Source organism: Dendropsophus ebraccatus, chromosome 2 (genome assembly GCF_027789765.1).
Source record: "Dendropsophus ebraccatus isolate aDenEbr1 chromosome 2, aDenEbr1.pat, whole genome shotgun sequence".
Taxonomy (NCBI): domain Eukaryota; kingdom Metazoa; phylum Chordata; class Amphibia; order Anura; family Hylidae; genus Dendropsophus; species Dendropsophus ebraccatus.
In genome coordinates, this window is record NC_091455.1 from 201771717 (window position 1) to 201785816 (window position 14100).

At 47.1% G+C, this 14100-nt stretch overlaps 2 protein-coding genes across 3 annotated transcripts in view; both read left to right on the plus strand.

Annotated features, from left to right (window-relative positions):
- The window catches only part of OBSCN (obscurin, cytoskeletal calmodulin and titin-interacting RhoGEF), a 152422-nt gene that overhangs the window by 135393 nt on the left and 2929 nt on the right, over positions 1-14100 (plus strand). For both annotated transcript variants that reach the window (XM_069959132.1, XM_069959133.1), the window contains 5 exons: positions 1241-1408; positions 2808-2910; positions 2999-3128; positions 3888-3993; positions 10089-10131. In XM_069959132.1, the coding sequence (XP_069815233.1) occupies positions 1241-1408; positions 2808-2910; positions 2999-3128; positions 3888-3993; positions 10089-10131 (550 nt within the window). The remainder of the gene's footprint in view (positions 1-1240; positions 1409-2807; positions 2911-2998; positions 3129-3887; positions 3994-10088; positions 10132-14100) is intronic.
- LOC138783865 (obscurin-like) overlaps positions 10207-14100 on the plus strand; it is a 45348-nt gene continuing 41454 nt past the window's right edge. Inside the window, exon 1 of the mRNA XM_069959134.1 lies at positions 10207-10287. The gene's annotated coding sequence lies outside the window, so the exon portion shown is untranslated. The remainder of the gene's footprint in view (positions 10288-14100) is intronic.

Below are 14100 nucleotides of genomic sequence, written 5' to 3' on the forward strand. Positions count from 1 at the left end.
ACTGTCTGTACTCAAGGGGGTGGCACTATGGATGGGCTCCACTGTGTGTACCCTAGGAGGCAGTGCTATAGATGTACCCCACCATGTGTACTTTGTGTGACGATGCTGCCATGTATACTCTGGGGTGCAGTGCTATAGATGTTTTCTACTGCATGTAGTCTGGGGGTCTGTATGCCCCTTCCAATCTATGCTGGGGGCTATACTATAGACATGCCCTAGTCCCTAAATTCTGGGGGCAAGTGTATACTGAGACTTCTGGAAAATCTGCCAATTAATGATTACACATTGTAGGGGGTCCAACGGGTCCTAAGTAAGACCAGAAAAACATTGTGGCGCGATGGATACAGTCTTCGCCACCCACCCTACTAGAATTCAGAAATGGAACGATCATGGTAGTAAGGATGGAGAGGGAAGTCACTTAAAGTGTCACTGTCGTTTCATTTTTTATTTTTTGCAGAATTCAATAGTCCAGGCGATTTTAAGAAACTTTGTATTTGACTTTATTAGGCAAATATGCCATTATCTGCATTTAAAAAGACTTTCCCCAGGTCCCCCCCTCCCTCCTCTCTCTCATCCACTGCTCATTATCAGGAAATCTCGACTCTTTTACATCAGTCGAGCCCTGTCTGTTCTATGGAGAGGGAAGGGGGGAGGAGGGAGATTACTTGGCAGCAGAGAACAAAGGATTACACAGTGGGAGCTGTGTGAAAGCCGGTATTTAGAGGTCAGAGAGGTCAGTGCTGACTTCAGAGGAGATAGCCCCATGATTTAGCTGTAAATTAACTCTTTGTTGTCCTGTTTTGGTGCCTCATCTCCCTCCATCCCTCCTCTCTCCATTGAGAACAATGAAGAGAACAATGAAGGGGAGAGCTTCAAACTGCTTTTTCATGATAAAAATGTCTTTTTCGGCTAATAAACCCAATTACAAAGTTTCTTAAAATCGCCTGTACTATTGATTTCTGCAAAAAAAAACGACAGTGACACTTTAAAAAGAAATTGGCCACGTAAGTTTTAGTCCATCTGGGGTAGGTGGATTGACACACCGGGGTTTCCTTCATCTTACTTTACTATAGATATGCCCCACCCCCTGTATTCTGGAACAATACAGTGACCAGCTCAGCATCATTTGAACAACAAACAGTTGATACCAGTATTCACAAAAGAATGGGTAGTGCTGCCGGTCCCCTGTATTCTAAAGGTGGCTCCCTACAATATAACATTTGTGCCCTTCTCTCCTCAGACGGCCGCGGGGTGGAGGTGGATCCACATCACATCATCATTGAGGATCCGGATGGTTCCTGCACACTCATACTTGACAACATGACTGGTGCCGACTCTGGGCAGTACATGTGCTTCGCCTGCAGCCCAGCAGGCACTGCCAGTACACTGGGCAAGATCCTGGTCCAAGGTGAGTGACCCCTACTATGTTGAATACACATATATATATGGCAGTGAGAATGCTCTATAGATATACCTCTGCTTAGCTTCTTCTCTAGCACCACTCAGGCAGTACAGGCAGGAGGTAATGCAGAATAGATGACATATTATCTTAAATATTAGAGATGAGCGAGTAGTGAAATATTCGACATTCGAGAATTCGTATCAAATAGGCACCAAGATTCGAAATTCGCGGCACTTGGAAATCCAAATTCGACCACTTGGAGGTCACCAAGTCCCCCATGAAACCTCCCTAAACGATGCCAACACCTCCGGAATGACACTGACATCAGGGGGAGCATGCCTGGGTGCACCCAACACCCCAAAATCGCAGTATAATGCCACTCTTCGCAGTTGTGAAGGAAAAATATTTGCGAACGCTTTACATACGTTTATGGCAATGTTCACACATTTCCTTCGCATTTCTTGTGCAGCGTTACATACATGATTCCAATGTGCGTCCGCAGAGCGTCATGTTATTCGCGCGTATCACGCATCATGCTGTACGAACGTTACTGGAACAGTATGTATCACGTGCCTTTTTCTGGGCTACTGGAACAATATGTATCATGTGCCTTTTACTGGGCTACTGGAACAGTATATAACAGGTGCCCTTAGTGGGCTAAACCAAGGACACTATAAGTCACTTGTACACACAGGGTACTGAAATGAATACAGCTGATGCTGCTGCTGTTATCTATTTCTTAGCACTGAGAAGTGCTTTGGATTCAGAGACTTTTTCGCTGGATATTAGCCCTGAAAAGGACTTTTGGGTTCAGTAGTAAGCCTGCCTAACCAAAACGCTGCTAAAACCTATCTCTCCCTGCTCCAGGAACTCTCCCTGGCTAGGTTGAAAGCGCATCTGCGGTCGAGAGGCGGGAGCCAAGTATTTAAGATTCAAGGTCATGTGGTTCAGCCATCCAATGAGGGTAGACGCCGTTTTTGCATTGTGTGCGTACTCCCAGGGTCCCTCACGGCCTCCCTGGTGATTGGATAAAAAAAAGCGCCAACTGCGATGGGAGGGCTTTCGAATGTTTCCAGGGTATTCGCCACACTCCTTGATTGAATTTGAATCTTTCGAATACCGCATTATTCGATCGAATATCATCTCGATCGAATCGTATTCGCTCATCTCTCACTGCTCACAGGAACAGATAATAAGGTTTATGTTGTGAGTTCTTGTACAGTGTGTGGGGTCCACAAACTTAGCAGCACAGAGGATGGTAGTGGAGGAGTGTGCTGATCCTGTGGGAGGTCACAGAGAAAGAGAGAGAGGAAGGAGACGGGTCCTTAGCAGCACAGAGTATTTCAGCGTAGGCGGTTTGCATTGTGTGTTGCGCTGAGTATTTATCTTTTTTTTTTGTCCTCAGTGCCTCCGAGATTTGTTAACAAGATACGAAATGTTTACTTTGTGGACGGAGAAGATGCGCAGTTCTCCTGTATAGTGGAAGGGGCGCCGTACCCACAGATAAGGCGAGTGTCTCTAATGGTCTATGGTATAATGCTTGGCTGTTGGGGGTTGTAGTACATGAGGGAGCTGACGATGCCCTGCTGGTTCCAGGTGGTATAAGGATGGGCACCTGCTGCCAGATTCCGCTAAATACCAGACGTTTGCTGAGCCGAGGAGCGGGATGCTGGTCCTGGTGATAAAGAACGCCACTAAGGATGACATCGGGCACTATGAGTGTGAGGTAGGTGTGAATGTGCCACACACACTGCCTCCATATACCACTCACCATCTGAGAGCCTGACTGTGCGCTCCACCCTATTAATTCCATTATATATGACCATACTGCCATAGTGCTGCAAAGTGCTATCCACCGCTGATATACTGACACCTAGTGCATTCAGCCCATTTCCCAAAGGGCCTACTTACCCCAAGCCACACATATCCCGGGATGCCTACATACCTACCCCATGCCACCTATATCCCTGAGTGCCTACCACTAGGGATGGTCCGAACCCTCCGAGGTTCGGGTTCGTATGAACCCAAACGCTCGGCATCAGATTCCCGCTGTCTGCCCGCTCCGTGGAGCGGGTGGATACAGTGGGAGGACCGCCTGGAAAACTGGGATACAGCCTATGGCTATGGCTGTATCCCAGTTTTCCAGACGGTCCTTCCGCTGGATCCGCCCGCTGCACGGAGCGGGCAGACAGCGGGAATCATTACCGAGATTTCGGGTTCGTAAGATCCCTACCTACCACCATAACCTTATATAGGGTCCAGTATGTCAGACTGTATTGCCTTTTACCCAGTCACATCTGCTGGTTCCCAGTTTGGTCTCCAACCTTGGGTGCTGCCCCTTGGTGGTGCAGAGCAGATGACATTACATTTCTTGCCTTGCTGACTGTTTCCAGCAGGATTGTGGTAGGTTTGCCGTCTCCGGACTGTGTGAGGGGGCAGTATGAGCAGCACGGGAATGATCAGTGTTACTTCTGCCCCTATCTAGATGGTGAACAGACTGGGGTCTGCACGGAGTGGAGCAGAGCTGAACATACAGACCGCAGCAATGATGGGGCAGGAGAGGAGAGGCGACCAGACTGTCACCATAGAAGGTAAGACACCCTTACTTATCCTTCCTGATAGTGATGATATACAGTACTGTGGTCCCTGACACGGCGGTGTGATAAGTAGTCATGTGATCTGGGCCTCCACCATATCTTTATGTATCTGGAATATTCCCAGAGGTGTTGGTATATGGAAATGACTGGTCATCAGGTGGATCGAAATGTATCATGGGGTCTTTTGCCCTAAAAGAGATGATCATATAGTTGCTGATAATGTATGATTTACACGGGATGTGCTGCCGGGGTACGGAGATCCATCCGTAACAGGTCAGAGATGACATCACTGAGAATACAGCCCATCCATTCACTAGAGATCAGCTGTGACATCACAGAGTATACAGCCTATCCCTCACAAGAGAGCAGTGGTGTCATCACTGAGAATACAGCCTATCCATCACTAGAGATCAGCAGTGACATCACTTAGAATACAGCCTATCCATCACTAGAGATCAGTGACATCACTGAGAATACAGCCTATCCATCACTAGAGATCAGTGACATCACTGAGAATACAGCCTATCCATCACTAGAGATCAGCAGTGACATCACTGAGAATACAGCCTATCCATCACTAGAGATCAGCAGTGACATCACTGAGAATACAGCCTATCCATCACTAGAGATCAGTGACATCACTGAGAATACAGCCTATCCATCACTAGAGATCAGTGACATCACTGAGAATACAGCCTATCCATCACTAGAGATCAGCAGTGACATCACTGAGAATACAGCCTATCCATCACTAGAGATCAGCGGTGACATCACTGAGAATACAGCCTATCCATCACTAGGGATCAGCAGTGACATCACTGAGAATACAGCCTATCCATCACTAGAGATCAGCGGTGACATCACTGAGAATACAGCCTATCCATCACTAGAGATCAGCAGTCACATCACTGAGAATAGAGCCTATCCATCACTAGAGATCAGTGACATCACTGAGAATACAGCCTATCCATCACTGGAGATCAGTGACATCACTGAGAATACAGCCTATCCATCACTAGAGATCAGCGGTGACATCACTGAGAATACAGCCTATCCATCACTAGAGATCAGCAGTAACATCACAGAGAATACAGCCTATCCATCACTAGAGATCAGCAGTGACATCACTGAGAATACAGTATCCATCACTAGAGATCAGCGGTGACATCACTGAGAATACAGCCTATCCATCACTAGAGATCAGTGACATCACTGAGAATACAGCCTATCCATCACTAGAGATCAGCAGTGACATCACTGAGAATACAGCCTATCCATCACTAGAGATCAGCGGTGACATCACTGAGAATACAGCCTATCCATCACTAGAGATCAGTGACATCACTGAGAATACAGCCTATCCATCACTAGAGATCAGTGACATCACTGAGAATACAGCCTATCCATCACTAGAGATCAGCAGTAACATCACAGAGAATACAGCCTATCCATCACTAGAGATCAGCAGTGACATCACTGAGAATATAGTATCCATCACTAGAGATCAGCGGTGACATCACTGAGAATACAGCCTATCCATCACTAGAGATCAGTGACATCACTGAGAATACAGCCTATCCATCACTGGAGATCAGTGACATAACTGAGAATACAGCCTATCCATCACTAGAGATCAGCGGTGACATCACTGAGACTACAGCCTATCCATCACTAGAGATCAGCAGCGACATCACTGAGAATACAGCCTATCCATCACTAGAGATCAGTGATTATATAATTGATTTTCCATTCAGCATACCCTTGCAGTTAGCAGTGACGTCCCTCTTGTACTTCTGCCCTTGCTGACCTTTCCGACACCCCTGATGCTGTGATGTCATGGTTATATGTGATGGATTTTTATTGGTCTTCTGTTGTTGTTGTTTTGGAGTCTGTGATTCCCTTCGACAGTCTGGAGGCCTGTGTACTGTAGAGGAAGCCCCTGGAGCTGCTGAGGGGATATAGAGGGGAGAGGCCCCACCAAGTCTGGCTCCGTGTGTATGTGTATCTGTGCTGGATGAGACCAGTACTGGGAGATAGGTTAATGGAGAAGTGGGGGGAGAAGTGGTGTAGGTAGTCAAGTGCAGGGTCGCTGGATCGGGGGGACTGTAAGTTTTTGGGGTTGAAAGAAGTTTCAGACAACTCCCACCCCCTGAAGAATGAAATATGCTAATTGATCAAAAAATGCTCGTATATAACATAGATAAGTAGCCATGCCAGTCTGTTACTCACTTTTTACTTATCCTCGGCTACATCATGACCTATCCTCCAGAGGAGAACTCTGCGCTATTCTCCTGCTACATCATGTCTTATTCTCCAGTCACCTCCAGAGCTGCACTCACTATTCTGCTGCTACATCACATTTTATCCTCCAGAGCTGCATTCACTATTCTGCCGCTACATCATGTCTTATCCTCCAGAGCTGCACTCACAATTCTACTACTACATCATGTCTTATTTTCCAGAGCTGCACTCACAATTCTACTACTACATCATGTCTTATTTTCCAGAGCTGCACTCACAATTTTACTACATCATGTCTTATTCTCCAGTCACCTCCAGAGCTGCACTCACTATTCTGCTACTACATCACATCTTATCCTCCAGAGCTGCATTCACTATTCTGCCACATCATGTCTTATTCTCCAGAGCTGCACTCATAATTCTACCACTACATCATGTCTTATCCTCCAGTCACCTCCAGAGCTGCACTTAATATTTGGTCTTTCAGGTTCCAGTAGCAGCTAGCAGAATTCCTTGCTGCTGTGTTACCCAATATCCCTACTTTTATGCTGCAGCGATCCCTCAGAGCACACAGTGGACTCACCAAATCATATAAACTAAGGATTATGTCATTTTTAGGGACATTATGAGTCTGGATGTTTAGTTAGAGGGAATGGCCATACATCCTGTCTGTCTCTGCAGCTTGGGGGGTGTCTTGTGTGCAGCACATAGACTGATCAGCATGTGGGATGTGACTGCAATGTATGTTATTCCGGGAGCTCGCCCTATGCATGCAGCACCTCGGGACTAACCATGTCACTAACTTGAAGCCCCCTCATGGGTTGTGTCCATTGTTACTTACATTGTTGGATGCTTTATAGTAAAATAGTTCAGTGTACAGTATTAGTAAGTGTCCGCACAGCACTTACTGACAGCAGCGCCCTGTGTACCTCATACAGCTAAAATCAGACTCTCCTCCTCCAGGCTGTGCTTTCCTGCTCTGTGGTGATTATGTCCATAAGATGGCCGACATGGAGGAGCATGTGGCCATGCCCTGCCCCCAGTGTGTTCCATAGGCATATACAGGCTCAGTGTTGGACACTTGGGGGCGGAGTATGGTCACATGCTCCTCCATGTCGGCCATCCTATGGACAGAATCACCACAGAGAAGGGCAGCACAGCCTGGAGGAGGGGAGTCTGATTTTAGCTCTATGAGGTACACAGGGAGCTGCTGTCAGTATATACAGTGAGTACACTTACTGTGCCACTGAACTATTTTACTATAAAGTGGACAACCCCTTTAAAGATCTGAGGGGCTAATACAGTGGTCTTGTAGTTTGTACAAATGGTTTAAGGGTCACAGCTAATGTATGTTGTGGCATTGCTGGGTTTGTGTTGGATTCTGTGTTTTAGAGGGGATGATGAAGTATAAAAACTGTAAAAAGACCTGAGCAAGAGGAGGTGGAGAGGGGCCGGGTGTAAAAGAAACAGGAGGTGGAGAGATGCAAGAAGAGAAGCAGAAGGGGGAGAAGCTGGAGAAAGGGAACAGGAAGAGGAGAGGAGCAGGAGGTGGAGAGAAGCAGCAGGAGGAGGAGAGAAGCAGGGAGAGGAGCAGGAGGTGGAGAAGAAGAGGAGGGGGAAGAGAGAAGCAGGAGATAGATGGGAGGAGATGGAGGGACGCAGGAAGAGAGGGACAGGAAATGGTAGGAAGCAGGAGGAGGAGAATTGCATGAGTTTATGAGTAGGAGATGAGATGAGTGAACTAAAGCAGGAGGTGGAAAGGAGAAAGAGGAGAGCTTTATTAGGAGAGGGGGGAGGAATAAGCAGGTGTTGGAGAGGATCAGGAAGTGGAGTTTAGCACAAAAAGAAAAGGAGCAGGAGGAGGAGAGGGGCAGGAGATGGATAATAGAAGGAGAGGGGCAGAAGACGTATAGAAGTAGGAGGAGGAGAGGGGCAGAAGACGGATAGAAGTAGGAGGAGGAGAGGGGCAGGGGACGGATAGAAGTAGGAGGAGGAGAGGGGCAGGAGATGGATAGAAGTAGGAGGAGGAGAGGGGCAGGAGATGGATAGAAGTAGGAGGAGGAGAGGGGCAGGGGACGGATAGAAGTAGGAGGAGGAGAGGGGCAGGAGATGGATAGAAGTAGGAGGAGGAAAGGGGCAGGAGATGGATAGAAGTAGGAGGAGGAGAGGGGCAGGAGATGGATAGAAGTAGGAGGAGGAAAGGGGCAGGAGATGGATAGAAGTAGGAGGAGGAAAGGGGCAGGAGATGGATAGAAGTAGGAGGAGGAGAGGGGCAGGAGATGGATAGAAGTAGGAGGAGGAAAGGGGCAGGAGATGGATAGAAGTAGGAGGAGGAAAGGGGCAGGAGATGGATAGAAGTAGGAGGAGGAGAGGGGCAGGAGATGGATAGAAGTAGGAGAGGGGCAGGAGATGGATAGAAGTAGGAGGAGGAGAGGGGCAGGAGATGGATAGAAGTAGGAGGAGGAGAGGGGCAGGAGATGGATAGAAATAGGAGGAGGAGAGGGGCAGGAGATGGATAGAAGTAGGAGGAGGAGAGGGGCAGGAGATGGAAAGAAGTAGGAGGAGGAGAGGGACAGGAAATGGATAGAAGTAGGAGAGGGGCAGGAGATGGATAGAAGTAGGAGAGGGGCAGGAGATGGATAGAAGTAGGAGGAGGAGAGGGGCAGGAGATGGATAGAAGTAGGAGAGGGGCAGGAGATGGATAGAAGTAGGAGGAGGAGAGGGGCAGGAGATGGATAGAAGTAGGAGGAGGAGAGGGGCAGGAGATGGATAGAAGTAGGAGAGGGGCAGGAGATGGATAGAAGTAGGAGGAGGAGAGGGGCAGGTGGCGGATAGAAGTAGGAGGAGGAGAGGGGCAGGTGATGGATAGAAGTAGGAGAGGGGCAGGAGATAATAGAAGTAGGAGGAGGAGAGGGGCAGGTGGCGGATAGAAGTAAAAGGAGGAGGAGAATAGGAGCAGAAGGTAGAATTGGTGAATTGGCTGCAGTTGGATATTCTTTGTCGGGGGAGGAGATCTCAGGTGCACATTTGGCTCCTCCCCTCCTTTTATACATATGACACAATTTAGGAATCACAGAAAGCCCATTATGGGTAAATGATGCTTACTGAGCCTGTAAATCCAATGCATTATGCCATACATACCAGTCCCCTCCAGAGCTGCACTCACTATTCTGCTGTTACATCATGTCTTATGCTCCTGGCACCTCCAAAGCTGCACTCCCTACTCTGCTAGTTTCCTTCTACTGGAGTGCAGTGTATTGTGGGTGTTCAGATGTCAGCTATACAGTCAGAGCTCAGGCAATAGGACACAAGGTTGAGACTGGAGTATACATGATGGTAGTAGTGCAGTTGGCTATGAGGCGTGTCATGCCCACCCAGTATACACAGATAAGGTAGGTGACATGTGAAGGGGGGAGTCATGATGATGATCATGGGGTTATAGAACCCATAAGGTGTGGGATCATCAGACGTCACTAAATAAAGTTTTACTGTGACATAATAAAACGTCCCAGAACTATGTTTCAGGTCAGAATGACTTCAGGATTTCTGCTCCGGCTGTAGCACATTTATTACTTTGGGCAGAATGTTTAACATATATTACATTGTGCCGCCATCAGTGACTGGATATGGCCCCAAAGTTACAGGACGATGTGGTGTGGTATTTGAAATGTCTGGTTGGCGCTCAGAGTCACTCATATACCTTTATGGTGGACTGGGAGGTGGGGCAGGGGCAGGACGCATGACCGCTTTATCTGTTCATTCATGTTCCTTTAATGACCTTAACACGATCAGACAGATCATCAGCTTGTGCCGATCTAACCCCGCTCTCCATATTGTTTCCTTTATAGTCACTGAGCAAGAAACTAAAGGGCCCAAGAAAACGGTTATCATGTAAGTGCCGCTGTCCATGTGTGCGCGTCCTCGTGTCTGCCGAGTGCTAACACCTCCTAACCGGGACCTGAGCATCTAATGTGTGTGCTGCATGGAGAGCCGGGAGGGGCCCCGCCTGTGTGCTACCCCCACATACTAAAGAGGGGCCCCCGCCAGGTGAGCATAGAACAGGCCAAGAGTGACTCCACACACACACACCAAAGAGGGGCCCCCACCAGGGGAGCATGGAATGGGAATGACCTCCCCCTATATACTAAAGAAGGGCCCCTACCAGGGGAGCATCGAATGGAAGCAACCTCCCTCCCTATATACTAAAGAGAGACTCCTGCCAGGTGAGCATAGATTGGAAGCAACCTCCCTCCCTATATACTAAAGAGAGACTCCTGCCAGGTGAGCATAGATTGGAAGCAACCTCCCTCCCTATATACTAAAGAGAGACTCCTGCCAGGTGAGCATAGATTGGAAGCAACCTCCCTCCCTATATACTAAAGAGAGACTCCTGCCAGGTGAGCATAGATTGGAAGCAACCTCCCTCCCTATATACTAAAGAGAGACTCCTGCCAGGTGAGCATAGATTGGAAGTGACCTCCTCACTACATACTACAGAGGGGCCTCCTCCAAGTGGGCATAAATAGGGAGTAACCACCCTTCTGCATACTAAATAGGTGCCCCCGCCAGGTGAACATAGAACGTGGGCTGGGGAAGGGCTATAGTAACTCCCCCATACATACTAAAGAGAAGCCCCTACCAGGTGAACACAGAATGGGAGTAACCCACTCCCACATACTAAAGAGGGGTTCTGCCATGTCTAGACTAACCCCACCCCACCATCATCTCTATCATACATTGTATACCTGCTGACCTCATGACATATCTTAGACCAAGGCTTGCCCAGGTTATACCAGGTTATACCAGGTTTATATACAGGAGATACCCAGGCTATACCAGCTGCCTGTGTGTGTGTCTATATATATATATATATATATATATATATCAGGGGCGTAGCTAGGGGTTCCGCCTAGGGGGGGCGAGTGAGTCTCAGTGGGCCCCCCACCGATTACAGTATGTTACCCATAGGGAACCTCAGCAGATGACAATGCTTTCTGAATAATATAGGGTATTACCTACCACATTATTCATAGTGAACAGGGACTGAGAACAGTGGAAAAGACTTTTTACATCTCACATATATAACCATGTAAAAAATAAAGGGGTTATCCAGCATTGCTAAAACATAGCTGTCTTTTTTTTCCAGAAACAGCGTCACTCACCTCCAAAGCTTGGATGTGGTAGTGCAGCTCAGTTCCACTAAAAGAGATTACAACCAAGTTGTGATACCACACACAACATAGAGGAAGCTATGGTGCTGTTTCTGTTTTCTATCTAGCCATCCATCCATTCTTCTATCTCTTTTTTTTTATATCTATCTGTCTAATATCTATTGGGCAGCATAAGGACTACACCATAGCTGATGGGCAATGACCAAATTAGCAACACCCAAAGGGGATACCCACAGTACAAAGTAGTAGAGTAAATGTACAGTACAATTCTGGGTAATAATAAATAGTCCCATGCAGTTCAAGGCAACTATTTTAAATAACCTGTATACAAAAAAGCCAGACTGCAACATAACTAAAAGGAATAATTACTTTATAAATCCATAGAAACAATACATGAAAAATGTAGGAGAAATCAGCACCACTAATCCTGGTGTACAGGGTATATGAGAGCAGCCAATTGATGCCTCCATGTAGTATTTAGACCCAATTTTAGCCCTCATATAGTTTGCAGGGTCCCACTATGCTCTCATATTGTAAAAAGCCCACCATCTATATCCTAACATAGTAGATTATCCCCCCTTGTTCATCCATAGAGAAGATAGACCCTCCCTGTGCTTCCCCATATAGTATTGAGGTCCCTCTGTAGTTAGGCCATCTGTGCCCCAATATAGTTATTATTTTCCTCTGTTTCCATGTAGTACTAGTTAGGGCCCTCTGTGCCCTCATATAGAAGTTAGCTACCCCTCTGTGCATCTATCTAGTATTTAGACCTCCATGTAGTATCCTCCATGTAGGCATCCCCTCCAGCACCATCTCATCTAGGTAATCCCCCTGGTATGTATTCCCCATGTGGCCACCCCCTTTCCCAGCAGTAATCTACCTGGTAATGCTCCTGGTGGTTAGACACCACCACCACCACTGTAAGTAGACTGTACTGTTCCTCCAAATTAGGTATACCCTTTTAAGTTAGCCAGGACATCCCATACCCCAACCCCCATATATGAAATCCTTCCTAGGAGTTAGCCCCACCCACCCACATAGGTCTCCACCTCTATAACTAAGGGGAAAAAAGCCTTACTTACCTGCTGTGCGGTTGCAGTACTGTAGTCTTCTGATGTCAACTCTCTCCCTGCTCTGTGAGCACACAAGTGACATCATCTATGTCCCACAGCTGTAAGGGAGGGAACAGCCTCTTGTGGCCACAACAGTTATTGGCAGGGTGGAGAGCCAATGCTCTCCTCTCCTTGTCAATCACCCTGCTGCATTCAACAGTATCTTCTCCTCACATACAAGCGCATACAGCTAGTCAGACACAACATTCGGTAGCCGTGTGGGCCTCCCAGGAACACTAAGTGACCAATAAACATTTGTTAAGTCTGTCTGCAAAAGCAATAGCTTTTGTGGTCAGCATTAACTGGCGAAATCTTCAGTGGGCCCCCTGCCTGTGTGGGCCCGGGAGCATCCGCCCCCTCTGCCCCCACCAAATTACGCTACTGATATATATATATATATATATATATATATATATATATATATATAATTATATACAGGACATAACCAGATTATACCAGCATGCCCAATACCACTATATACAGGAAATGTATAACTTATACCAGCTGTACATATAACAATATACAGGAGATACACAGGTTATACCAGCAAGTTCTATAACAGTATAGAGGGAATCATGTTATATCAGTACATTTAAAAATATATCAGGCATTACCCAGCCCTATACTTGGTGTGGCTGAACATCCCTGTGTTCTCTATGGGGAGAAGGGAGCAGGCAGATCTGGTCCTGGATTATATGTCTGAGAGTAATAGGGTCGGGCAGAGATTATCGTCCCCCCAACTTCTATTTTCCCTGAAACCAGTTGGTGGAGACACTGGAGGCCCTCATACACCTTATACTGATGGCCGAGCCCCTTGGCAGCAACTATAGTATAAAGTGTATTGGGGCTTTAGCATACACAACTTCAGGAATTGCCCCTCTGCTGTAATACTTTCCGGCCTCATAACTAACCTCATAGTCATGTTGCTGTCCTCCCCCTAATGATAAAAAGCAAAAAGTGCAACAGCAACCTACAGATGCAAGTGCCTACCGTACATACTCCCCCCAGCGTACACACAATAAAAACCTCCCTTTCTCCCCATAATACCTTATAGTCGTGTATGGTGATGACTGATTACTTTGTGTTCCTTGTCGGCTGATCACAATCATTATTCTCGGTTAGGACTGTGGTGTGGGGTATAAAGTGCCTCAGGTCTCAGCGAGAGAAATTCACTGTTTTGTGTGCGGCCTCCCAAAATAATAATAAATTAAAAACTTCTTCAGGGATTACTCATCCGGAATCAACAACATGACCTTCCCCCGACAGCAACAAAAATCTCCATTTCTAATCAGGGATCAACAACATGACCTTCCCCATCCAACAAAAATCTGCATCACTATTCAGGGATCAACAACATGCACCTCCTCCCCCAGAACTCTCCCTCACTGATAATGGATCAACAACATAATTCTCTGAAGCCCCCCCCCCCCCCAAAAAAAAAAATAATAATACATTCTATCACCAATCAGGGATTACAACATGCCTCCCCCTCTCTCAGAGCTGCCGATCTCAATCCCTTTCCCTAGACCTCCCTATCGCTGATCTACAACTCTCCAAACTCTCCATCACTCCCCCAT